This window comes from Neofelis nebulosa, chromosome 2, assembly GCF_028018385.1.
Source record: "Neofelis nebulosa isolate mNeoNeb1 chromosome 2, mNeoNeb1.pri, whole genome shotgun sequence".
Classification (NCBI taxonomy): Eukaryota; Metazoa; Chordata; class Mammalia; order Carnivora; family Felidae; genus Neofelis; species Neofelis nebulosa.
In genome coordinates this window covers 182251465-182278977 of record NC_080783.1, presented here as the reverse complement: position 1 = coordinate 182278977, position 27513 = coordinate 182251465, and the positions used below count along the sequence as shown (strand labels likewise).

At 42.3% G+C, this 27513-nt stretch overlaps 1 protein-coding gene and 1 long non-coding RNA gene across 9 annotated transcripts in view; one reads left to right on the top strand and one right to left on the bottom strand.

Moving 5' to 3' along the window:
* The window catches only part of ELAVL4 (ELAV like RNA binding protein 4), a 142995-nt gene extending 117657 nt beyond the window's left edge, over positions 1–25338 (top strand). For 6 of the 8 annotated variants that reach the window (XM_058717432.1, XM_058717434.1, XM_058717429.1 and 3 more), the window contains exons 4-7: positions 15198–15351; positions 17028–17253; positions 18874–18912; positions 22356–25338. In XM_058717432.1, the coding sequence (XP_058573415.1) occupies positions 15198–15351; positions 17028–17253; positions 18874–18912; positions 22356–22725 (789 nt within the window). In that variant the 3' untranslated portion in view covers positions 22726–25338. The remainder of the gene's footprint in view (positions 1–15197; positions 15352–17027; positions 17254–18873; positions 18913–22355) is intronic. The other 2 variants (XM_058717428.1, XM_058717430.1) reach the window with 2 other exon arrangements.
* Positions 24983–27513, bottom strand: part of LOC131504750 (uncharacterized) — a 133921-nt gene continuing 131390 nt past the window's right edge. The window contains exon 6 of the long non-coding RNA XR_009258137.1: positions 24983–25134. This is a non-coding gene — a long non-coding RNA (uncharacterized LOC131504750). The remainder of the gene's footprint in view (positions 25135–27513) is intronic.

Here is a 27513-nt window from a genome sequence, read left to right as displayed (position 1 = left end):
TGGGAAGCTGTGAAAATGAACGTAAACATTATGAGTGGGGAACAGCATATAGGATAGCATGGTCTGATTTGGGATGGGAGGTGGGCAGGAGCCTCCCTCCTGTGGCAGACTGAAACAGTTTGGCTTTACCTAAAGGGGACAAGGACCCCCCTAACTGTGCCTAGAAAAGAAAAAAAAATCTGCTATAAATAAACACTAATATAATAGGGATGGGGACTATCAAATTGTTAGGAACACAGTAAAGGAATGACAGAAAAAGTAACATTCGAGCAACTGGAAAATAATTAGAGCTGTAGATAATATCTCAGGTGGGGTTGTTTTAAGTCGAAAAAGAGAAACAGTTACCCAGAGCCTGTTTCTCCAGAGGTTTCTATGACTATGCCGTCACTCTCTCGGTTCAGATTTCCCCTTGTGGAGATCCTTCAGGAGGTGGTGCTGTTTGCTTTGAGGGCCCCCTCTGATAGCTAGTGGTGGTCTCCTGGATGGAGCCTTCTCCTCCTCCTCAGTCTCCCTTCCCCTTTTTCCCCCACCTCCAGGCAGCATCCTGCTTGGGGGCAGCTGCCAGCCCATTAATGAGTCCCATCCTTCATAGCCTATTAAACCACAGGGAGGTGTCTCCTGGGCGCTCTTATCCTCACGACAGCAGGTCTGACGCAAAGTAGGACAAAAGAGAACCTCTCCCAGAATGGAAATCTATAGATGGCACCAGCTCTCAGCGTATGAAAACACAAAAGCAGAACTTTTTAGTTCAACAGAGCCACTTTTCCAACATCAGGACTGACAGAGAGAGACTGTTGGTGTAAGATAATTTCAGCTAGGAGGTAATCAAAGCAAAACCAAAACAAAAATCTTCTTTTTTTGGAATATTATTATCCGATTGTCTTCCTTCCTTCCTTCCTTCCTTCCTTCCTTCCTTCCTTCCTTCCTTCCTTTATTTTAAGCAGCTTTACTTTTGCAATTGAGTTTAGCTTATTTCCAAAAGTGCTTGCTTTCATGATCTCATACAGTCTGTAGTACACAAAGACCCCCAAATCAGCCTGATTCAGGCTGCCTCAGTCTCATCTTACAATCAATCCCTTTGAGCTATCTAATGGAGAAATAATTAAGAGTTGTTTAATTATGGGGTAGTCCTCTGAGAGGCAGGAGGATTAATTTCTTTCAAAGGAAAAACATACCTATTTTTACACTTTACGTGAAGATGGGATGCTCACGTCCCTGATTGATGAGGCCACACCAGGTTGAGAGCTGTATTTGTGGGTTTGATTGATTTTTCTGTGCTATCCAGTTCAGCATTAGAATGTCAGACATTTACTCTTCCCTTGATGGACACCCTGACCTTGAACTGAGAAAGGTACTTATTTTTTTCCTCTACAGTTTTCTTGAAACCCAAACCTTCCCAAGAGTTTAGGATCAAATCATCAGCCATCCATTTTACTTTTTTTTTTTTTTTTTAATATTCCATGAAGCTGTTGAGTTTCCTGAAAGACTGATTGGACCTGGCTTTTCTGCTCTCAGAATGCACCCCCTGATCCATCAAGCCATCAGAAGTAGTGCTTTGTCTAAGTAGATCTTACAGACAAGGAACGTCGATTATTTTCTTTCTGCGGGAAGGCTGTCTGCCTTCTCTTCTCTACATCCGTTGCCCCACCCCCTCACCCACCCTGTGCTCACCCTGCATCAAAACGCTGCCAACACATTTGCACCCAGCAGTAACATAGGCTTCCGAGGCATTGTAGGATTCAAAATGCATGATGCCATGGCTGAATCAATAATTTCCATCCTCTACTACGAATGAAAATTTAATGTGCAAACCTGGGGATTTCAGCCCTTTCATTAAAGCAGTTTATTTGCCATACTAAAAATTAAGTTTGAGTGATAGGTTCTTTTATTAACTTTTCTTCCCTTTCCTAAAGGGACACAATGTTTAAGGTAAAAATCATATTAAAGGGGAGGAAAAAAGCAAACCCTTTTCATGTGCTGTTAATAGTCTCATCATTTATTAATTTTTTAAAATTGCTTTTCTGCCTTTCAGGCCACTGTTTACTTCTGCTTCAGTCTGCTTTGATAAGTGACATGAGATTTATCTCTTTGCTCTGACTCCCAAGAAGGAATAGATAACTTTCATATCTGAAAAAAACAAATATCTTCCTGGAAGCATGCTTTACAGAGATCTGCCCAGAACTATCTAGTACATGTTTGCAAGATATGGTCAAGTTTGTCCCTCCTTCTCACATTTCTGGAGCATTTTTGAAGTGCTTTGTGCAAAACACAATACTTTTTAAAAATTTTTTGTTTTAGTTTATTTATTTTGAGAGAGAGAGAGAGAGAGAGCAGGGGAGAGGCAGAAAGAGAAGGAGAGAAAGAACCCCAAGCGGGCTCTGCTGTGTCAGCACAGAGCCTGATGCAGGGCTCGAACTCACAAACTGAGATCATGACCTGCGCCAAAACCAAGAGTCAGATGCTTAACTGACTGAGCCACCCAGGTGCCCCAAAACACCCTATTTCAAATGTAATGTACAACATAGCTGCAGGAAAACCAAGAGTTAATTGTTGTTGTTATATTTTAATTCCTAGGTTTTAATGATTAACTGCTAGATTCAGGGATAGTTCTAGAAAGCCCTAAGGGAAGGGTGTAGACTATAGTGAGGTGGAGAGCAATAAAAATGGCAGGTACTCGTCAGCTACTACAGATTGTTTAAACCCAGATTGTTGCCAGGTCTTCCAATTATTCAATAAAAACGGAAATCTAGATATTTTTAATGCCAAATCTGTCAATTTCTAAAGGTTGGAAACCAACTTAAAATTTTTAAAGCATAGGTAGTCAGGTCAAACAAAACTTAATAGTTGACCTGTGGGCAAGCAGTGTGTGGCCTCTGAAGTCAAATTTAAGTACAAAAACACTGTTTTGCTTATTGGACGTGAATGATTCATTCACCTCCTAGTGGAAGGTGCCCCCAAATGATGGTTCCCTGTTAACAACTATTCATTGTCGCTTTAGTAAGGTGGATGTAATGTGACTATGTGCCAATATCAAAGGCATATAGAGGGCAAGGCCAGGCCTCTGTCCTCAAAGAGAATACAGTCTTGGCATAGACACAACATCAAAGCAGAGAAAGAACGTGATTCATTAATTAAGCCCCTATGAGTAGTGTGGATGACTGCAGATAACGTGCCTATCTGGATCAAACAAATATATTTTTTGGAAACATGTGTTACAGTGATCTCCTAGGAACATCTAGTACATGTTTGCAGACGTGACTACAGAGGAATTATTCTTTGAATTATAACTTGTTTAGTGGGAGAAAGTGGTCAGGCTCAGAGATGAAATGACCTGTCCAATGGCACACCAGTGACCAGCAGCTGAGCTGAGCTAGCATCTGAAGGGCCTGTGAAGGACTCTGCCACAAGAGGAGATGCTTAATATATGAGCATATGCTTGAAATAATAATAATAATTTATTATAATTATACTACTAATAATAGTAATGCTACCTTATATTGAATATTTACTGTGTACCAACAGTATTCTAACCCCTTTACATGCTTGAGAGGATTGAATTCTTGAAACATCCCTAGGGCTAGATGCTTTACACACATGAACTCTACTTCTTAAGATAGCCCTGTAAGAAGGTGCTATTCTCTCCTTTGTACAGTTGAGGAAACTGAGGCCCAAAGAGGGTAGGAGATTTACCCAGGATCACATGGTTGGTATGTGAGATTTGGAGTAAAGAAAGGTGTTTTAAAAATAACTCTAGCAGTAGGCTGTAAGTGTTGGAAGGTCACACTGTGTGTTTGCTCAGCAGCACGTGCATTCTATGAGATTGTTTGGGTCTGTATTTGGCTCTGCACACACAGATAATACTCCCTGGCATGGGAAGGAGATATAAAAAGCAAACAAATTGTGTGGTTCTTCCAGGTTCTTCATTAAGCAGGCTTGTGGTTTGGGACTTCTGCCATCAACCTGAGTACAGACCTAAGTTCAGGTCTTTTCTTCTTGAACCCCTGCTTTCCAGGCTCTGTGCTAGGTCCTGGGATTTAGGTGACCCAGAGATGGCAGTGCCCTAGACTTTCTCCCATCTACATGTGTTAGAGAGGCACAGAGCATGGACCGTGGGCTTACATGTCTAGCCTGACAGACCAGCCTGGCACTCCACTTGGGAAAGTGGGTCTTTTCTTAGGATTTCAACTCTGAACACAGTGGAGATGATTTGCTCCATTTAGAGTTTTGAGAGTGCTCTTTGTTGAGCTTTTCCTCACTTGTCTCCAACAGAGATCACGTTAGACTTTGGGATGTATTGGGTGAAATGACACTGGGTTCTGGAAAATGATTCCCGGTACTCCTTGACCCCACAGTGGATGCCTGTCCCAGTCCTGGGCCCTCTCCTTTCTCCATGGGTTCTAAAACAGCAGCTTCTGAATTCACACTGTAATTTCAGCTGCTTACTAGGAAGCACTTCATTGAATCCAGCTGTAGTGGTCCAGCTCTTTGTCGCATTAATTAGTAACAAAGAAAATTAGATGTCTGTAGTACCTTCAAAAGAGATATCTTTACAAAAAGTTTGGATTGATATTCAAGTTACACTGAGAACCTTCAGTAAAAAGTGATCCAGAGTGTAATTTGAGGGTTTGGAATCATGCCCAGTAAATCTTTCAGAATAGTGGGACACCAGTTTGGATTTTTAACCTGAGTTCGAGGAGCAGAGGAGTAAAGAAGTGTTCACTACTCTGCCTCCAGAAGCTCCTGTCTCATGGGGGGCACAAACATACAGAGAATCTTCTCTAATGCAGTGGGATGGGGCACGGATGGGGCGCTTATGGGCTGCAGGGCTGCCCGTTGGTTTGGGGTGGAGGAGTGGGGACCCGGAAGCTGTGCAAGGTTTGAGCAGGAAAGTGACTTGGTCAAAGCAAAGTTCCAAGAAGGCTCATCTGGCGAGGGTGTGTCACCTGGGGTGTTGGACGGATGAAACCAGTGGCTTGCAAGCTGTAGTGGCAGGTTTTTGTCAGCCTGGACACTGGTTTTCATTAGCTCTTTAGGAGCTGTTTTTACTCATTTTAAAAGCAAGGCATGCTTATTTATAAATAATTTGGAAAACACATTATCATATAATGTGGCAGTATCAGCCATTCCCAACTCAATACTGTTAACGTTTTTATATATTTCCTTCCTTTTCTCATTGCATTACAGGTTTACAAATGATTTTGTGTCTTGTCTTTTTCAAATAATTACATTAAGCTATTACTCATATTAAAAAAATACGACTTTAAAGAAAACATTCCCAGAGCACAGCTCTTGTGCAAACAGGAGGTGTGAGTGCTTTCAGGACTGGAGCAGGAAGGAGGGGACAAAAGGCTGCTTCTGCCACTCGGAGTGAACCCAGGAGGGTTGGCACTCAGTCAGGAGAGGGGCTGTGAGAGTTAAGAAGGAAGCTTTATCACAATGCAGCAGCCCAGCTCCAGAGGGAGCAGGACTGAGAAGGAGAAGGTGCATTGAGTAAGGACTTTTCAGAAGGAAGAAACTTCCCATCACTGGGAAGGAAAACAAACTGAGCTCCTGTCTTCAGGCCTCTCTGTACCATGATGCTGCTTAGCCATTTCTCTGTTCTCGCTTTATTCTTCTAATAGCACTAACGGTGCCTCCAGGGGATCTTTCCACACTTGAGTTTTGCAGGTTCCAGTATGCCCCTCCCACTTCTTCCTCTTGCCAGGGGTCATTGGGGCGCGAGGCCTCCCTCCCTCCCTCGCCCTGCAATCCACCTGCCTTGCTAGAGGCCTCCGTTCCGCTGAAGCATCTTTTCTTTGCACTCGGCATAAGCAATTATTTCTCCTATCACTGCTCTTAATGCTTCCCAGAGAGTTGGCAGATCATTTTTTGCTGACGGGTATCACCCCACCCAGAAATGATAGACTGCCTCCCTCAGTCTTATTAATAATAAAAAAGGCATTTTTCTCTCCTCCCCCATTACAGCTATAGTCAGAGCAGTGTGGGAGCACTTCCCCCACCAAGGTCAGCAGGGGAGGCTGGATCACTGAATCCCCAAGGACCCAAGAGAGGGCACATAGCCACAGCAGTGGAAACTGGAGACTCGTTTACCCCAGTTGTACCAGGCTGCTCTTTCTCTCCGGTGAGAGCTTCCGTTTGCCTGCTCTGCTTCCCGGTGCCCTGCTAACTTCTTCTGAATGAATGATTTCAGATACAGGTGTAGGAGTTTGAGAGAGAGAACTAGAGCTTCCCTGCTCTCTCTGCCCAGTGAGGCTGTTACAATTCCAGTATCTCTTGAAGGTTGTCCACAGTGTCCTGGGTCTGGATTACAAAAGAAAATCAGACAGGTACAGGTTAAGATGACACCTTATATTGCTACCTTATATTGGTTTCAGAAGTGTGTGGAATGGGACTTGGGGGCTTTAGTTGTCTACAAGTGTGAAAGAAGCCAACAGTAGGATGTGAGCTGCTTTAAAAAAAGCCAGTGCACCTTGGCTGTGTTAGGAGAATTGTAGATTCCAGGTCACAGGAGGTAATGCTGCTTTCTTGTGCACTCTGGTCAACTTGTCCTTGGTGTCTATGTCCCATTCTCAGCCCCACATTTTAAAGAGACCTGACATTCTAAGGGTTGTCCAGAGGCAAATGAGGAAGATGGCAAAGATGATGCCATACTCAGATTCACCCACAGTGGTTGGTTTTTGTTCTCTAAGGGAAAAGAAGTCTGCAGTGATTCTGAAACTCAATCCTATATTTCAAGAATCTAGGAAGAGACCCTGTGCAGCTATCAGGGTAGAACATTTGTCTTGGATAGTAGTGACTCTCTGTTAGAGACATTCAAATGGAGTAATCAGGGATGATGCAGAAGAGATTCCTATACCAAACTAGAGTCTGATGTAAAGGTCCCTTTGAGCTCTGAGATTCTGAATTTTTGTGTGGTTCCTGGACTTCAGCTCTTCTATCAGTATAGTAGCCACACATGGCTATTTAAATTTGAGTTTAAATTAATTAAAATTAAGTCAAGTGAAAAGTTCAGTTCCTCAGTCATACCAGGTACATTTGAAGTGCTCTGTAGTCACATGTAGTTAGTGGCCACCATATCAAGCAACACATTTTCATGATCCTAGGTTTGATTAGACAGCGCTGGCCTAGAACATCAGTGGCCGTGGGGAATAAGGAATCTCTTCTCTATGGCTATCATGAAGCCCCAGAGAAAATCAGCTCGTCTGTCAAAGATCATAGAGCCAATCCCTCTTCCCTTCCCCTTTGTTGTCCATTCAAAAGAGCTCTGAGTTAAGATGAAGAGTCAGTCAAGTCCCAGCTCTGTCAAAAACTCCCAGAATGACCTTGGGCAACTTACTTTACTTCTCTGGATGCATTTCCTCATCTGCAGAATGGTTCCTTCCAGCTGCAACAGTCTAATAAAATATTATAGTGTGATCTTGTCAGCTTGATAACTTTCCAGAGAAAGCAGCAGTTTGTGCCAAGCACACAGCTTTTATTTCACTGTCCACATTAGCCTGGTATAGCGGAAAGATCCCAGAACTTGGAGTCATATCCAGCTTTGTCTTAGTTTGGCTATGTGACCTTGGACAAGTACTTGATCTCACTGAACCAGAGTTAGTCATCTAGAAAATGGAACGAATAATATCTCATGGGTAATCATGGCTTATAGTGGGGTACTCAAGTAATGCTTCCCAGAATGATGACAAAAGTGAATAGGGTTATCCCTAAGGTGAAAATTACATGACAGGAGAAGACTTTTTCCCATCTGCATGTTTCAGAGATGTACATGCTTCAAAGATGCATAAAAAAATAAAGAAAGAGTCTGAGCCTTACTAAGCCTCAGGCAGCACATATAGAGGCTTTGTATGGTAGGAAGTATTATGGAGCTCCCAGGTGGCTACAGTAATCTTATCAATCTTTCATATAGCAAGAATCAGGATTTGCAGTTTAGTGAGAAGACTGAGTGTCTTCAGCTCTGGGTCTGAGACCAGCTCTTCCACTAACCAGGCCATGAAACCTTTAGCATATCTCTACCTTCTGGAGGCCACTAGATGGACAGAAATATCCTTGTACTAAGTAAGCTTCTTTGGAATTTAATGGACTTTGTTAAAGTTGTAGGCATATGAATATATCACCACACCATAGAAATATTTATCCTGCCTACTGTATGCCAGACAGTCTCTTGATATTCTTGGATACTCTTAAACTCCACAATGGGAGACACAGTGATAGCTGCTGCTGTTGAAATATATATCATCTATAGAGTTTAAGGAGATAGCAGTCATTTGTGCCTGGGCCTCAGAGAAGAGATAGCATTCAGACCAGGTCTGTAGGGATGAGCAGGAGTTCATTTTGACATCATGATGAACAGATAGCAAGAACAAAGATAAGGAAGTGGAAACTTTAAGTGCATATTCTGAAAACTGACCTTTTTTAAATTTGAACTGAGACATAGAGTACATGGAGAGTTAACAGGAATTGAGAAGTCGGTCCAGATCTCAGAGGGCATTGAATGCTCAAATGAGGGATTTGAACATCCATCACAAGGTGTTGGAGAACCATTGAAGGCTTTGGGCAGGGAGAAGTGGCACAATCAGAGCTCATTAGAAACATTACCATCAGGTCTTGCCCCTGATAAAAGAATATCATGTATCAGGTGACAGGTGGGGGAAGTATGAGGAGTGGGGCCACATAAGCAGACACCTGTTCTGCCTGTGGGCAGGGCTGCAGCCACAGATACAGGGAAAGCCGATCCTCACAATCAAAGCTGTTGTTTCTAGGAGCCAGCTGGCTTCTTTCTTCTCTCCCTGCTCCTGGAGGTGGGAATCAGAGGTACCTGCAAGGGTTTGCTCCTAGAAGGCCCTGGCAGCACCAGAGACTGTTCTCAGCTGCCATTCTCCTGGTCTCTTTGGAATGAATATCCCCCAGGGATCTATGTGCTCTGGGGAGTTTATGCTCACTCAGAGAGTAGGGTGTTACAACAGATTGGGGAAAATCTGCAGCTTGATCTTTTGAAATGACTGGTCTCTGTGTGTGTCTCCTCTGCTAGACTAATAGTCCTACATGTCAAGGATGGCTGTTTTCATCTCTGTACCAACCAGTGTTTCACATAAGGCCATAGCAATTATATCAGAGCTGTTTATTGAGCAGTTCCTATGTGCCAGGCATAGTGCCTAGAAATCTTATATGTATTAGCTTGTTTAATGCTCCAAGAACTCTGTTAGAAAGCTTCTAAGCTATGTTATTCAAGTGATATAACTCAGAAAGTTAAGTGACTTGCCCCAAGCTTACACAACTAGGAAGTGGTCAGGATTTAAATTCATATCTTTCTAGCCCCAAAGCCCCTTGCTCTTAACCATTTTCTCTTTTCCATTCCAGAATAGATGCTCAGTGTCAGTTAAAGTAACATAAACAAGAACTTCCTTGGAACAAAGGCCTGTCTCAAAATAAAGTTTCTTGATGCTCTAACTTGCACCTATCAGTGAGAGAAACCCACAGGATAAGAGGCAATGAGAACAGGAAGGATGTTCCTAGTGTGTGGAGCTAGAATAGAAATAGGAGGAGGATGGAAACTATAGAAGAGACAGGTTTGAACACAGTTGAAGGATGAACTTACCAATAGTCAGTGATGGCCAGTGATGGGGCAGAGCACCTCATGAAATAGTGAGCTTCCTATGTAATGTATAAGGTGGGTGGCCAGCTGTCTGAGATCTCAGCCAGAACTTTTCAGGCCACGTCCAGCACCAAGTTTCTGTGAAGCAGATTTCAAGGATAGTGCTTGCTGCTGGTATCACCAATGGCACCTGTCACCTTTATTTCCACTTACCATGAACCACAGTTGTAGAGATTAGCAGTTTTGTGAATAGAATGCCTAGCTCATGGAGACATCCAGTCAATGATAGAGATCCTTATTATGATTTGAAGGGACCTAACAAGTGATGCTCTTGTTTTCCGTATCCTGTAAAACCACTGTAAATCAGGTGAGAGATAACACAAAAGAGAAAAGCATATTGAATCCTAAGGTCATCTTTAATACAGATTATGTCCCGGATGGATTTCCTGAACACAGTGGACTTCCTAACACATAACCCCACACTTTGACAGACTGACATACCATGTTACAGGGGCTTTGGACCCCACAGGCCTCCTGCTCTCATCGAACAGATCCTGGAACAGAAAGTGTGCTTCCAGCTGGTATCTGGCTGCCAGAAGGGAAGAAGTACACAGTGGCTGAGGCTCCTGTGCCTATTGCCAGTATTGAAGCTTGTTCAGAATGGTCACTGTACTTCCCCTGGAGAAGAGAGGTGAGGGGGTACCAAGAAGCCTAGACTGCTACCCCAGGGGGCTCCCTCCACATGGAAGCTAACACTGGAAGTGGGAGATGAGTAACCCCTTGCCAGGAACAGCCCTCTGAACTGCACTCTTCATTTATCTGCTCCCTTCCTCACTGGACCTCAGAGTGCTTGAAGCACCAGGCACCCAGCACAGCTTGGCAGACAGGAAGTGTTCAGAAATGAGAGGAACGAATGAACTCACATCTTCTAATGCCAGTATTTATTAAAGGAGCACCTTTCGAAAGCAGAGAAGGATGCCTTTTCTTACCTTACCAGACTCCCAGCACCCTAAACCAAGCCTTTATCACGTTTTCCAAGTCCTCTCCCTTTTCTGTACCATGGCAGGTTAGACAAGGGGCAAGGTATTGCCAGAGGATTCAGGAAACGTTTTACCCAAGGCCATGCTGTTCCCCCATCCCTGCCCAGGCCAACCCCCATGGCTGTGAACAGGTGAAGGAACCTGCAAGGAGAGTGCTGTGTGGGAGGGGCAGCCCCCAGCCGGGGTCCTGCTGCCCCATCTGTGATGAATGATAATGCTGCTGCACCACCTTGATGAGAATCACTGACAGCAGACTTGTGAAGTCACACTGGAAATTAGGAAGTACTTTACTTTGTGGATATGGAAAGTACAGTGGAATCTGTAGAAATGTGCTAGAGGAAATTCATGGCAGTGAAGTGGTAACAGATCACCCAGACCCCACCAGGCTGACAGGAGGAAAGTGGTGCCTCTATAGGTGCTCACTGGTGGTATCCCAGATATTTGCTTGTGTGGTAAAATTGAAAGGTGTGTCCCAGTGGGTGCTAGAGTCCCACACTGCCCACAAAAGCCTGTAGTACTCACCTGTAGTAAATATAATAACATTTACTAAATATCTACTAAATTCTAGGAATGTGCTACCCCTGTTAAATCTATTATCTTAATTCTTTATAATAACCCATCAAAGGAAAATTGTCCCCCTTTATACCAGTAGAGAAACTGAGATTTATCAATATCAAATTACTTGCCCAAGGTCACATAGCTAGTGAGTTTGGGAGCCAGCTCACAGTCAGGGCTGTAAACTCCACACTGTACTGTTACTCTTGCAGTGGGTCAGGGTTACTGTAAGCCTGCAGGGATGGGGAGTTTGGAGGCACTGCAAATCTTTTATCAAGGTCATTTGTAAAGTCACCTGCCTCTGGGCCATCCTAACCCAGAGCTAGAGGAGTGGCCTCTGTATTCCCAGCTCTTTCTGAGCTCCAGAGCAAGATCAGTGCCAGCCTAGAAATGCCAGTCTTGTCTTCAAAGGTTCTGGATGAATGGAGTGATCAGGATCCTGAGGGACTGAGGCATGGGATTCTCTAGGGCACTGCCTTTAGCATTGGAAGCCCTGGGCTCTAGGCCACTAGTTTAGTGGGGTTAACACACCAGCAATGGCTGGCTGTCTGCAGGGGCTAGAAATAGATAATTTTTGAGAAATGTTTCAGCCTACAAAGGACCTGACCCCTATAGTCACTCAGTTAGGATTTCATAAATGTATGAGGACACTTGAAAAGTACAAATACCAGGAATCAGCATTTGGATATTAAATGTAGGGAGATCCTTTTTCTGTCATTTTTGCCCATACCTACTTCTACAGATTTCCTGGACGGAAGACTAAGATAACAAGAGACTTAAGTTTTTCAAATAGAGGAGAAAAAGTAAGCAAGAGTTGGGTTTGGTGAATTATCAAGGTGCTGCTGTTCACCTTTGGCACTTGTTACTGCTCTGTGGCAGAAATTCTGCCTGGGTAAGATTCTGCCTCCATCAGAATCATCCTTTGAGGAAATGGTTTTGGTTCTGTCATTTACTTTCCAATGTCCACCCCTTTTCCCCAGCAGGTATGTCCTAAGCCTGCTCCCCTCTCTACCCCAGCTCTGGCTGCCCAGACCATTGGGTATCAAGGTCATTATTATCCATTGTGCATTTATTGAGTGCCAAACAGGCATTGCACTAAGCCATTGACCTTCATCGTCTTATTTGTCCTCACACCAGAGGAGGGCTATCATTAGGCCGCCATGCCCTGACCCCACCACACACCCATCTCAGCTCTGTCTTCTTTCTGGCCCTTATAACCCTTAACTAAACCCTCCGCTTCACTGTGTTCTAGTCCCAGCTATACAACCCTAGAATAGCACACATCTTACAGCATTGTGATAATTGGTCCATATTGTGTACCCATTCTTCCATTCAACTCATGTTTATTGGGTACCTTCTGTATGTTGTATATTGTCCCCATTGGACTTGGAAATCCTTTAGGGCAAGAGACCACTCTGTGTTCTTTCTTGTTGTGCATCCCCAGCACACAGCACTGTGTCTGGTTCTTAGTAGGTCCTCGGGAAGTGTTTGCTAAGAGAAAGCCTCTACGTGGCGTCTACTTCTAGAACAGTCTTCTTTCAGTCCTTCCAACCTCAGACACTGGGAAATGGGAAACCTTCCCCTTAGCTCTTAGCTTAGTAGGGAAACACAGCTATGCTTCTGGACGCTTAACTCTTGGTGATCCCCCTAAGTAGACGAATCCAAGCTGCAGTTAACTCCAGAGTCATTAATTCCTACATCATTCATTTTGTTCTGTGGATATATTCATTTATTCTTTCACTAGATGCTTAGCATTCTGCAGGTATAAGGCTCTGTGCTGGGAGCTAGAGCCACTAAGGTGAATAAGATACACCACCCCTACACACACACACACACACACACACACACACACACACACAACCATGACCTCAAGGAGATCAGCAGTCTAGACAGAGGGATGGTAAATCAAGGTCAGAATGGGTTAAGTATCATGGGTATGGTTCACTGAAGAACACTGCTAGGGGGCTTTTTAGGAGGAGGTAAGATCAGGGAAAGCTGTCTAGAGAAGATGGCATTGGATCTGGGCCTTAAAGAAAAATAGGATCAGGGCCTGAAAAAGTAGGTGGGAAATTTTTCCTTGTAAGACATAGAAGTAGGAGGGTATGTTTTGGGGGAGCACAAATGTCATACAGGTTATTAATTTGTCAATAATTGGCAGGGATTAGACAGGGGTAACTCTCATTACCATGAACATATCACTACTTATTTTTCTTTCCTTGTCCCTACCACTCCCTCCTCATGTCTAAAACATACTTCTGCTAGATTATAATCTGGAGGACTTTGTTCTGTAAAGAATGGGGGTAGGAGAGCCTTGTGTGGAGTGATGCTCTGTCCAGTCACATGAGATTCTTGGTCCTTCAGCTCCCACTCCCCAGGGACTCCATGTAAAGGTCCCTTTGCCTGTCAGCCCTGTGCTGGAAAAGAGCCTACAGAGGCCACCCCCTGAGTTTCTAGAAGAGGTAGATACTGCAGACAGTCTGCCTTGCTCCATCAGCAGGAGGAGACCAATGAGGCAGATTAGTCACTCACATCATTTTATCTGTTGAGTCAACATCTATTTTTAGGTGTGGAACCCATAAAGGGACTCGGCATCTCTGTCATGGAAAGGGAGAGAGTGCCAAGGGCTAGGGGGTCTGCTCATCCTTCATTCCTCTTTGCTAGGTACACTGCCAGACCCTTTCTCAGAAGCAAGGTCTCCTCCACTGCTGGAGCTTTAGTTCTTGATGCCAAGGGTCCAGTTTAACATGTACAATTTCTTTTGTACGCATGCTTTTGTGTGTGTACCACACACACGCACACATGCATGCACATGCACACTCACCCCCAGAGTCTTAGCAGATCTTGTAAATTGGATATATGGATTAAATAAGACTCCCAACTGAAAAATGCTAAGGCATATAGGTCCCTTCCTGTCCAACATTGTCAGATGTGCTCTGAAATGACTGTTTTCATCATCTATTCTGAGCCATAACTGCCCCAGAAATAGCTTTAGCAGGAAAGTGCTTTTGTTAGACTAGCTGTAAATTATATTTCAAATGTCTGATGTTGTTTTCTTAAAAAATAAATAAATAAGTAAATGAAAGTCTAAAATTAATGACTGCTGGGGTTTGCTTTGCTTATGTGTACTGCTACAGATTTGGCTTCTTGCAGATGGAATTTCAGATCTGTTTACACTTCTGTGTTAGCTTTTTGGGGGAAAAAAAGCAGTTGAGAGATCTGGGAGGACAAATTTACAAAGTCGAACTTATTATAACCATCCGTGAGGCTCGCTTCCTTCTTCCACTGCCCTCTCCCTCCCTCCTTTCCCCTCTGCTCTCCTTTCCTTGATTGTAGTTTTGTCCGCTCTTCCTCCACGTTAGAAGGTACCCGGTTCTTGCAGATGTTATGACAAGGTCATGTATCCAGTTTCACAAGCAGATGTTCATGAAGCCCCATTTCATTGCACTTTGTCATTCAGCGAGAGCAGACCTTGTGGGAGCAGATTGGAACAACACAGAGGATGGGACATAAAAAATCTTGCAGAGAACCTGATCGCTTTAATGTGTTGAAGACGAAGGGCTTGGGGGTGGGGAGGGTGGCAAGGAGAGAAATCTGCAGAGCAGAATTTCATGGAGGTTTTTTTTTTTTGGTTTATTCAAAGATTATTATGTGTTAGATACAGTAAATCATCTATACACCCACATCCAGGAGGTAAATCTTCAGAGCTCCATGCGTGGGTCGTTCTGCATTTAACAGCTGCCATACAGTAGCTATTTTGTTCTGCACTTAGAGACCCTTATCTGTGCATTTGTTTTAAGTTATCGTCACCTCTCCTTTTGTTCCTCTGTTGCCATTCTCAGGATTCGTATTACGATTACAAGAGTAGCTAAGAATCTGAACTACTGAGATATTTAAACGACACCATGAGTTCGAATGATAGACAAGGGGCTGTCATCTCAGTTGTTGACTCAGTCTCTACTCAGAGGGTGTTGCCTGTAATGGATTTAGCTCCTCTTGCCTTTTCCTAGGTCTCATATGCCCGTCCGAGCTCTGCCTCAATCAGGGATGCTAACCTCTACGTTAGCGGCCTTCCCAAAACCATGACTCAGAAGGAACTGGAGCAGCTTTTCTCGCAATATGGCCGTATCATCACCTCTCGAATCCTGGTTGATCAAGTCACAGGTTAAGTGTTTCTTTGTCATTTCTTTCCTTGTGTCTCAATGCCACAGCCAGTGCCCTGTGACCCATAGGAGCAGAGAGATAATGGTTACTTAGGGTAAAGGGTATGGATCATGTGCAGACAGATTTTTGACATAAGAGAAAGATTTCTTATCAATCAAATGCCCACATTTAAAATGGGCCATCTTAGGAGGTAGATCTCCCATCATGGGAACTGTTCCAGCAGCAGCTAAACTACTTGGCAGGGCTATAAAGAGGATTCGGGCATCAGGTTGTGAGTGGGACTGAATGACCTTCAAAGTCTCTTTCAACCCTTAACCAAGTAACATTACTTTTGTATGTGAAAAGAACCTGTGTTAGAGCTCCGGCTCCAATGATATCATTATAGAGCTAGAGGGAACCGCATGCTGCCTCATTTCACACGTGAAAAAAGAGAGGTCTTAAGTGGGGGATCTGACTTCTGCCCAGCTAGTTAGTGGCAGTGCAGGGACATGAACCCAGGACCTGGTACTGTGGTACTTTGTCCATAATAAAGAAAGGCATCCACCACCTCTCAGTAAGAAATGTAAGGTACCCTGGGTTGCATTTTTATTGACAAAATGTTTTTACCTACTCTCCATTTGATCCCATTTTAAAACACCCCCTGAGAGCAGTTCAGCGTGTGTTGCTCATTCGACTCCTGCAATAGACCCTTACTGAAGCCAGCTCTGCCCCAGACACTACAGAGGGACACTGGGGGCCTGAGATGAAGGAGGCACACTTCTGTCCTTGCAGGACTCCATTATGATGAGCACTTGCTGGGGGCTGTCCAGTGTACTACGGGGGCTCAGGAGAAGGTGTGCTGTGCCTGGGCGGGGGGAGGTTGCTGTGAAGGCTACATCAAGGAGGTGACATTTGAGCAGGGTTTTGGAGGATGGATTGAGGTTATTTGGCACAAAGAGGGACAGAAAATTCTAGGTGGACATGATGTGTCCTGTAGAATAGGTGGATAGGACATGTCATAAGGCATGGAGTCAAGGAAGAACACAGCCTGTTCAAGGAATATGTGGTGGTTCAGTATGGCTGGCATGAGACTCAACAGGGGATTTGGGACCACATCATCAGGAGCACTAAATGCCATGCTAAGAAAGTCTAACTTCATCTGTATGCAACATAGAGCCATGGGAGGATTTTTTGTGGGTTTTGTTTGTTATTCCGTATGTGGAGTGGGAGGCAGTGAGGAACAGGTACCACGCACAAAGTAAAGAATTGAAAAGTTACAAAAAATGTGTAAAAGATGCTTTGAAGGGGTGTAATGTGGTCAGAGTTTGCTTGTCAAATAGATTACATGGTTGCTAGGTGCAGAGGGCACATTGCAGGACTAGAAACTGGACAGTGGGTGATGGGTTAGAGCAACTAGAAGGAGACGAGAACTGAGCAATCTGGTGTAGAGGCTGGAATGGACAGATGTGAGAGGTGCCTGTGTTCTGTGGGTGGGAAGCACCTGCCCAGAGCCATGATGGCAGAAATGCAGGCAGATGCATTTTGATGGGTGAGAGAGATTCTGGGATACTCAGCCCTGGCCCCACAAGTGGGGCCACTCCCCACTGGAGGTCCATGGGGCCCAGCCCATCTCTTCTCAGAGATATTTACCAGTGTGATTTGTTCACTCTTTATGAAGGCTCTTTCTCTTTCCCTAGGAGTGTCCAGAGGGGTGGGATTCATTCGGTTTGATAAGAGAATCGAGGCAGAAGAAGCCATCAAAGGGCTGAATGGCCAGAAGCCCAGCGGTGCTACAGAACCGATTACTGTGAAGTTTGCCAACAACCCCAGCCAGAAGTCCAGCCAGGCCCTGCTCTCCCAGCTCTACCAGTCTCCCAATCGGCGCTACCCTGGCCCGCTTCACCACCAGGCCCAGAGATTCAGGTAGGCACACCCATGGGGGAAAGAACGCTGCTCCACATGTACAGAGCTGAGTGGGGGCCAGGGAAACCCACATCCCAGAAAGATGGGACAAGCATAAGAACCTCTGTCCCCAGGAATCACTGTGTGAAGCTCCCTACTGAACCTCAGTTTCCACTACTGTTAAATGGGATGGTCCGACCAGATGCTCTTCCAAGCCCCCTTTCAACTTACGACTGTGGCTGTGGTTAAACTTCAGATTCTTGGATTAAAACAAAATGTCTACATTTCATCAAACAAGAAGGTGTTCTGTTTCAACAAGTTAAATCACAAATAAGTGACCACATTCAGTAGCTTAGACTTAAGGCAGAGGGAGTAGCTTTTAACAAAGTCAAAGAAAAGTGTAGGCCAGGAGACAGATGATGGGTTGTTTGGCCTGTCCTCCTCTTTCTTCTACAGGTAACTCTGTTGGGTTGGGGAAGGGACAGGTACTCTCTTTTGTGTTAACTGCACTCTGACTGTTAAGTCAGTAGGTTCTGGGACAAGAAGGAAGATTTTGTCTAAGACTTATTAGTGTTTCCTTGAGGTACCAAACCCTCCCAGTGCAATGGGGGCACTTCCCTTCTCCTGGGACATTTCTGAAAGGCAGGTTTCACTCCATGAAGGCAGTCTTACCTTGACTGCCTTTATTGTGCAAGAGTTAAGAATATTCTTGACCTACTCGTAATAATTCTAAATAATGATTTTATTCCACCCATGCCCCAACTTCCTTTTAATGAAAGGGTTTTTCTCCTTTTCACACATCACATGGGAAGGTAGTAGGCCCTTCCATCTGGCCATGATGAGGAGAAAATCAGCCTTAGCAGTGTCCTCCCATGCCCTGGGAATTTGAAATGGTTAATGATTTCATGAGGAGTCCAAGTCATCTAATTTTTATTTTGTGTGAGAGCACATGCAGTATTTATGTAAAAAGCCTTTCCAGCAGGCTTCTAATGGTGGAAACTATGGTTACTACTGCCCCATGGTGTGAATAGCTTGTCCCCAAGTAAAATACTGACCATGACGGAGATTGTAACATAATGGCAGTTTGCTGGGAGGAGCTTTCAGGTTGCAAACAGCTCATTGTAAAAAATCTTAACCCCAAGCTCCTCCTTCCCCCTCAAAAAAATGTGTGTGGTAAGAAGATTTAGTTAATGTAGCTAGATTAAGAGAAAAGATCTATTCTGATAATGCCTTGTGCATGCACGTGTATTCCTTTTATTCACAAGTTTAATTGCAGTAAAAGGTGAATTGTAATAAAAGGTGAACAACTTAAGAAGCTGCCCCCTTTTAACGGTCTCACACACAATATAAAATGAAATCCACACAAATGTTCTGAGAGGAGGGGTGAGTGGGATTAATTCAGACCTTGAAAGAAAGGGAGCTTCATTAGACACTTGCTTTAAACTCCAGCATTGACCTGAACGTGGATTACTCATAGTTGGAGGCAGAAAAGGGGGAAACGACCAGTGGATAGACTTCTAAGCATTGGGGAAAGTTGTCAAGCTTTTCTTCTTTGAAAATGGAGCATTCTTATTAATAGTTCCATTGAGCGATCTTGCCATCTGTGAGGCATTAACCCAGAGACCCTCCTTCTCTTTGCAGGCTGGACAATTTGCTTAATATGGCCTATGGCGTAAAGAGGTAATTAAAACTCCACAGATTGCCAGATGTCCGTGTTGGCACAGACTGGGGCTAGAAATTTTTTTTTTAATTCACTAACTTTACTTTTTTTTTTTTTTAATTCTTCCTTTTTCCTCCACCAGCATGTCAAATTCTTAATTTTAATTTCAGACTTCAGTTGGTTTTGTTTCTTTTAGGGCACACAAAGCGTGTTTGTGTGTTTCACTTTTTCTTTTATTTGCAGGTGGGCTTCTCCTATGGTTCAGGTGCCACAGCTACCAAGCCCTTGATAATCTGGTTCTCTAGACGGCTCCCCCAAGGGAGAAGGCTCCTAGTCTTTGCCAGCTGACTTTGCAAACTTGCAGAGCAACTGTTTTGCATTAGCAATGCCAAGATTCAGTTAAGAGGGCAGATTCCAGCAAATCAAAATTAGAACACTTTGCTAATCACGGTTGACAATCTTATGATTGTCAGTGGAAAAATTAGATTTTGGACTACCAGCCCTGGCCAAAGCATGAATAAACTTGTGGAGGACCTGCTGACTCCCACCCCCAGCTCAGTGTGCATTTCAGGGTACAGCCTGAGAATGAAGTGTATCTGTGTGCACCTCAACCAGGAGTTTCTTTTGTTACAGGTTTTAACAGTTATTATAAATCCTCCCTTGGTTTTATACATGTATATATGTTTTACACTTGCAGTTTCTTTCATTTAAAGCCTTTCTGTGGGGTTGGGGGTTCAAATAGAATCGAGGTTTGTGGGGGCTCTCTGAATGCAGTCACAAGAGTGATCCAGACCTAGTCTGAAAGCTGAATCTCAGGAAGTTGAGTGCGTTATGTCACTGTGTCCATGAGATTCCCATATGTGCTTTTGATAAGCTCCACTGAGCTGCTAGGGACATAGCATCTTCATCATCCTGCTCAGTAGAGCTGCACACTTTAATTCCCCTTCCCACAGTCAGGGAAAGCAATGTGGTCTTTAGTAGTCCCAGTCACATCCCCCATATGAGGCAGCTCTTTCACCACTTGGCCATGCGTGGTAAGTACCCTGACTCTGGAAACTGCACACAGTAAAGGGAATAACTTGACTGCAGACTTCACTTCGAGAGCGCCAGCCTCTTGAATCTCAGTCCTGGCACCAGTGAGGATAACTGAATTACTTCCACGTGTCTAGCACACTGCTTGCCTGTTCCCACTCTCACTTTTGCATTTTTCCCACTCTGCCCTTTGCTCCCCTCTGACTTGAGTGAGGCGGCACCAGTTACAAAAAGAGGAATGCTCGTGCACGGACGAGGCCAGGGAAGGCACACAGTTGCAGCGTGCATGCCGCCACCCCCTCTGCTTCCCCACTCAGAGCACACGTCACTAGTGGATAAGAGCACTCTCCTTTCCTATTAAGCCCAGGCTTGGATCCAGGCTCCTCCCTACCAAAGTGCTCCAGGTAGCCATTCCCAACTAGAATTGAGACTCTCCTTGAAACCCCTTTGCTGGCTCCTGACTTTGGCCTTAAAACAATCACTTATAGCTGTTCTCTACCTTTAAACTGAGAGGAGTCAATTCACTCAGTTGGAGGAGAGAAGGTTGAGAAGACAGTCTTCAGAAATAATGCAAATAATAGACATGCATTTGCCCTTCTAAGAATTCTTACCGGATGATTTTTGGTTTTGTCTTGTTACTTGTTTTTTTTTAATGTGTATTTATTTATTTTGAGAGAGAGAGCAGGGGAGGGGAAGAGAGAGAGGGAGACAGAGAATCCCAAGCAGGCTGCACACTGCCAGCACAGCACCTATGTAGGGCTCAAACTCACAAACCATGAGATCATGACCTGAACCAAATCAAGAGTCAGAGTCTTAACTGACTGAGCCACCCAGGTGCCCCTTGTTATTTGTTTTTTAGCAAGAGGGAAGATTGACTTAGTGAATAATGCCAAAATTAATACCTATTGAGTTATGTTTAGCATATCTACAGCAGCCACTTGATTACCTAAATTCTAGTTACGTGCAGAACTATTCTTCCATAGGACTTTCCAATCTCCAAGAACATTTGCTTATTTTTTTTTTTTAATTTTTTTTTTAACGTTTATTTATTTTTGAGACAGAGAGAGACAGAACATGAACGGGGGAGGGTCAGAGAAAGAGGGAGACACAGAATCCGAAACGGGCTCCAGGCTCTGAGCTGTTAGCACAGAGCCCGACGCGGGGCTCGAACTCACGGACCGCAAGATCGTGACCTGAGCCGAAGTCGGCCGCTCAACCGACTGAGCCACCCAGGCGCCCCAACATTTGCTTATTTTTAAAACATCCTAAGTAACACTTTACCCCATTCTTGTCCCCAGTTTTTGCTTCCTTTCCTCCTCCTATCCTCCTTTTCAGAAAACAAAAACAAAACCAAAAAAACCCAACCACATGAAAACGAAGACACTAGTCAGTGGATATGGACAAAATCCCTGTATATGTTTGGTATAAAACAAAAAGTTAGCAAATATTTTTCTGCTGTAGGCACTGGTAACATAATCTGATGCATCCATTATGAATCACACGGGATATATTTTATCAGACGGTGAATAAAATCTGAAGGGTTGTTTTTCTTTTCATGATAGCATGAAAACTATCTTTTCATGATAGCCTATTTCAAAGGCTAATACAAAAGAAGTTATAATAGGCAAGTAACAGTTTCCTGCTTTTCTAATTCAAGTTATATAAATGCACAAACCACTTGAAATCTTACTCCTGTGATGCTTAGAAATTAATTCCAGATAATACAGCATCAAGGAGTGATCTGTCATTAATATTATTGGTTGGGCTTTTTTTTTTTTGAACTCTTTTAAATAAATGCTAAATGAAACATGAGCCACCCATGTGGTTAATAACAAGGCATGTCTGTTCATTGTCACATATCTCTGTCCTCAAAATATCAGGAGATCTTTGACAACCATAAGTCAGGGGACTGCAAAGATGGTAGACTTGAAAACTCCTCGGGCCATCCCCTAATCTGCCTTAAAAATTAAAAAAAAAATTTCCCAAGCTTTGATATCCACCAGTGTTATTCACTTATGCAGTCAATAAGTATTGATTATTTTCTATGTGTCACTATGTCTGTGATAGTCCCACATGTGCCTCAGTGAATAAGTAGAGCAACAGAATGAATGAAATAGAGCCCCTCCCTCAAGAGCTGTCTACTGTGGGGAGGGAGGATAAGGGTCAGAGTGGGATACCCTATGACCATATACTGTGGTAGAAGTACGGTAGAGCCTTGCTCTAGGAGTTTCTTATGGTTATTAGGAATTGACCTAGCTTTTCTCTTGGCATTTATGTCCCTTAGCCAGTTTAGCCATTCCATTCAGAAGAAATGCCACAGACATTAGTTGTTGCATTTTGGTTTTTAAACCTTGAAGACTCTCCTGCAAACACTCACTCAGCCCTCTGCCCCATGTCTGTGTCTGTGCATCTGTGTGTTATCCATGGTCAGACTGATGTCTGGACCAGTCCCCCCTTCTGCCTGTCCCCCCAGGTTCTCCCCAATCACCATTGACGGAATGACAAGCCTTGTGGGAATGAACATCCCTGGTCACACAGGAACAGGCTGGTGCATCTTTGTCTACAACCTGTCCCCTGATTCCGACGAGAGTGTCCTCTGGCAGCTCTTCGGCCCCTTTGGCGCAGTGAACAACGTTAAGGTCATCCGCGACTTCAACACCAATAAGTGCAAGGGATTCGGCTTTGTCACCATGACCAACTATGATGAGGCAGCCATGGCCATTGCCAGCCTCAACGGGTACCGCCTAGGAGACCGAGTGTTGCAAGTTTCCTTTAAAACCAACAAAGCCCACAAGTCCTGAATTTCCCATCCTTATTAAAATATATATATAAATATATACGAACAACACACACACACATACACACACACACACACACACACACACACAAAAGAGAGAGAAACAAACTTTTCGAGGCTTATATTCAACCATGGACTTTATAAGCCAGTGTTGCCTAAGTATTAAAACATTGGATTATCCTGAGGTGTACCAGGAAAGGATTTTATAATGCTTAGAAAAAAAAAGAAAAAAAAAACAAAAAAATACCTTTGATGCATTGAATGTTCTTTCATAGCTGTCGTTGTTGAATATAATATACATAGATAGCGATGTGCAGGGATTTTAACCCAGCCAGCTAACTTTACTACCTTCCTTGAAGGTGGGTCTTTTTAAGATGACCATTCGCTCATTTGAAGAAGAAAAACAAAAAACAAAAAAAAAAAATAAAAATAAAACAATTTTTACAAAGTAATGGGATTCAAAGAAAGAAAAAAAAGATTTTTTTTTTTGTCAAAAAGTTGATCCAATCAGATTGGTAAAAACCCCCCACACAAATTAAAGAGGAATAATAAAAATTGCAAAAATGAAAAAAAAACTTTTGCAAATTTTTTTATTTTTCCTTTTTTCTTTTATATCATGTGAACTAAAAACAGTCTTCTGTTAGGGGATGGGGGCAAGGGGGATACCTGATGACATTAACAATTTAATAACATTAACATTGTTGCCAAAGAGGTGGTCTCTTTGCTGAAAATGGGTTTCAAGAAAAATCTATTTTTATAAAATATAAAGAATTTTTACAAGAGAATCTGGATTTGAGAAAAAAATATTTTGACTGGCTAATTTAGGGGAAATTGACAACTTTGTCGCGTTCATACTGCACTGGTAACTTTTTAGAGATCAAGATGTGTGTTTTAAACTGGATTCGTAGACTGTTTTTTGAAGGATGGGCTATAAACAGATGATCTTCATATCTTTTCATAGCATGTAATAATAATAAAAAAACAATTATTAATTACTAGGGGAAAGGAGTGTTCGTTCTACCCAGGGTACCACAGTTCCCCACAGTCAAAACCCAAAAGCAAGGAGATGAGTTGAAAGACAGTTTTTCTTTAAGTCATCAGTATGGGATGTCAGCAGAACAAAAATTAAAAAGATTAATTTTCCTTTTGATCTAAAACTTCCTTAGTTTGAGCAGTAGGTGCTACGAAATTATTTACATATCTTAGTATCATAGTTAAATGTAATGTGTTTAGGAGAGGAAAACAAAAGATACATTTGCTTTAAATTCATTAAGGAATTTTCAAATTCACTTTGTAGCCCATGCTGGTAGAATTGGGCTGTGTTGGTACATTTGAAACACTGTTTATGTTGCTTGAAACACTTATTTATTTAATCGCCGATGTGATGATGCCTATGGCCGAGATCAAATATAGCTAGATTGGCTAGACTACTTATTTGTTTACTTAAACTATGGGAAGAAGCATATTATTGTGTCATTCTGTTGTGTGTGTATGTGTATATACAATATAAATATATATATATAAAGTTATTTTTTCTTTGGGTTAATTTATTATAAGTTGTAACACTTGGCTAGTTTTGTTTGTATATGTCTTAAAATGTTTTCTTATGATATTTAAGTGACAGTTAAAGAGGTATCAAGGTAAATTGTGTAGAACTATTGTTTGATATATTGTCATGTTTGTTGTGAATATTTTTTCTTACTGCACAGTAGAAAAATAAAAACAACTGGGTCTTTATTTTAATGTAATTCAGATTGGGGAAAAAAAAACAGAGCTAAGGGAACAAAATGACTGAGGGAGCATTCTCCCACGTCCAGTGCACTGATCATTTTAGTATGTTTGTGCTTTGTACGGTTATATATTTAAAACAAAAACAAAACAAAAAAATACAAGGGTTCATGCTCTTCCCTGGGTAATAGAAACAGTTACTCGCTATGCATAATCTAGTTGATAGTTAAATTTGCTATTGCTTTTCTTGTCTTGTTATATAAAATCTTTTCAATACAAGTTTAGTCTTAATGGTAATAAAACGTTATGGTTATTTATAACTTGTGCTTATTTTGTGCGTTTTTTCCCATGCTGAACCCACTAAGTGCATGTAGACAGAACTGTTGTTTTCACACTGAAGAGGCAAACTGTAGTAGTAGTCGTAGTGGTAGACAGATAACGAAAACCAAGGCTGCATCATAGACTCCTCCTTTAAATTTTTTTTCTGTTTTTTTTCCTCTTTTCGGTTTTGAAAAAAAAAAAAAAACACCAGATTTCAGTTCAGAGAACACTCGTTCAACATTCAGGGAAAACTTTTTACATCACCTGCTATGAATGAACGCAGTTTGCTGGCAAAGTTTTGATGCATTTGCTAAGCATTAGTGGGAAAGGCGTGCCAAAATCTCTTCTCTATAATGTGTTCACTCTTGGGGGAAAAAAAAAGGAAAAAAAATCTTAGGACCAGGCAGTTGTATACTTTAGTTATAATGAATGACTTCATGTTAATCTTGCTAGTTTAGATGATTTCTGAGGGAAAGTATTGTAAATGTTTTTTTTTTCATAATCTTGTTGTGTTTGAATTATTTGTACTTTATCTGTCCAGACAATAAATGAAAGTGTGTAGAATGGATTTGAGCTTCCCAGATTTTTAAATGTGTTCATTCAAACTTTTTTTGTAGCATCTTCAAATTTCCCCAGTAATTTTATCATTAAACACACACACAAAAAAAAAAAAAAGGTAGAGTAAAATTGTGTTTTGCAACTTAGCCGAGTCTCTCAAAGTCAATTCGGTATTCAAAAGTCATTGCCCTAGTTCCATATGAGTAAAAGTGTGGGCTCCTGCCGGCAGTATCCACATCATCTGGGAGCTTGTTAAAATGCAGAATCTCGGGCTGAATGCAAATCTATATTTAACCAGATCCCCAGGTGAATCACTGGTACTTTAAAGTGAGGAACACTGCACTGATTGATAACAAGCTGGTACATTTGGCATTATGTTTGGCATTGTGATACATTTAGTGTCGGTTATTCATTTATAAGCATATTTGTGACTTGTTCAGAAGAAAGGAAGTCACTGCTTGCAGAGCATCTCCTGTCAGGCTGTGTGCTGTCCTCTACATTCTCTCACTTTGTCCTCCAGCAATCTGGGAGAGGCGGATAGCACTGTCCTCATTTCACTGATGGTAAGACTGAGGCTCAATGACATTAAGTAACTTTAAACAGCTGGCAAGTCTCCAGCTGGGGCTTGACTCCAAGTCTGAGTCGACTGCACAGCCCCTCAGCTTTGAGACTGCAGAGCTGGAGCAGTCTTTAGGAAACAGACCATTTACATTGGAAGTGGTAGCAAAACAAGAAAGGTTACCTTGTTATGTTAGCATTCATTTTTGCTTAGAAGTAGCAAATATTTGACTTTCTTACTTCCAGTAGAAACCTAAACAAGGACTTAACTTATACAGTGTATAAAAAACATGGTTTTTAAGCTCAACCTCAAGGGGGGTACTAAATGTCTAAGGTATCATGAAGTCATATTAAAATGTTCCCTTAAATTTACAGATGAGCTTTTTAGTGATTTCCCGATACGACCACTCATTGACGATCTACTGTCTTTCGTTTTCATTTTCTCACTAATTGAAAATTCATAATACCTCATAAAACATCACCATCCATAAACTGACACTAGCAGAAGAAATGCCTCTAAGTGAGCCAGATGAAGAAATAGTCAGATTCTCTTCCATTTCTCATTACCCTTCCCCTTTTTTATTATTATATTAAATTACCACAGTAGTTGGGATAATTAAATTCAGGGCAAAGAATGGGATTTAATTAACCAAGCTAAATATTAAAACGAAGTCAGCCTGAACTTTACATAGATGAACTTGAGGGTTCTTATTTCAGTTTTATTTAAAGACAAGTCCCTAAGTTTCTTTTCTGAAGAAAAATGCACAAATAGCTGCCCCCAGGGAAAACGGCTTCACAAACGCGTGTATAGGGTCTAAAAATGTTACTGCTAAACCTAAGATAGTTACTACCAATCATTACCATCTCTGATCCTTAAAAGTGTCATTTTAGTGTACTTTAAATGAATAGATACATTATTTTGGAATATTGGAAGTTGGTGGAATCTTACCAGTTCATGTAGTTCACTCCCCAGCCTGCAACAGACCTATCTTGACAGTTTCACAAAGATCTGTACGTGTTTAAATAGGTCTTTAAAATATCCATGGAAGGCCATTCTATATACACTCTCTTGGTAGCACTTCCCAACATCAGCGTAACATGTCTGCCTAACAACTAATAAAAAATTCATTTTGCTGTGAGTGTAAGCCTGTACCTTAAATCTCCAGACAAACGTTACATAGTTTCTTGTAGGTGTTTGTGGGAAAGTTTTAGCAAATCACAAGAAAGCAGAGGTTATTACATTTTTTTTTAGGTCCTAGGTACGTTATGTTTTACTTGGATGAAAAATTGCATGTCAGGGAAGGCTGAAGGCATTTACTTAGTGTTATTTTTCTCAGACTGATAGGAAGAGTGCAAAAAACATGTGCTTGTGTCTGTAACCATCCTACATCATCACCACCAGCATCAAAACTACTTACATCTGACCAAAAGGATCAAAGAGTGACCAAATGTTAGTTACAGTCAGAACAGTTTATCAACTTGGGTCCTGTTTAAATTTCGTTCATCAAGATCAGTCATTATTTGTTCACTTATAAATGAAACATTTAAATCCCAAAGAACAACACTTAAAAGTACATTTGAAACTCACAAAGTCTCATAGGGCTCCTGTGCAGTCAGTATTTGTGTC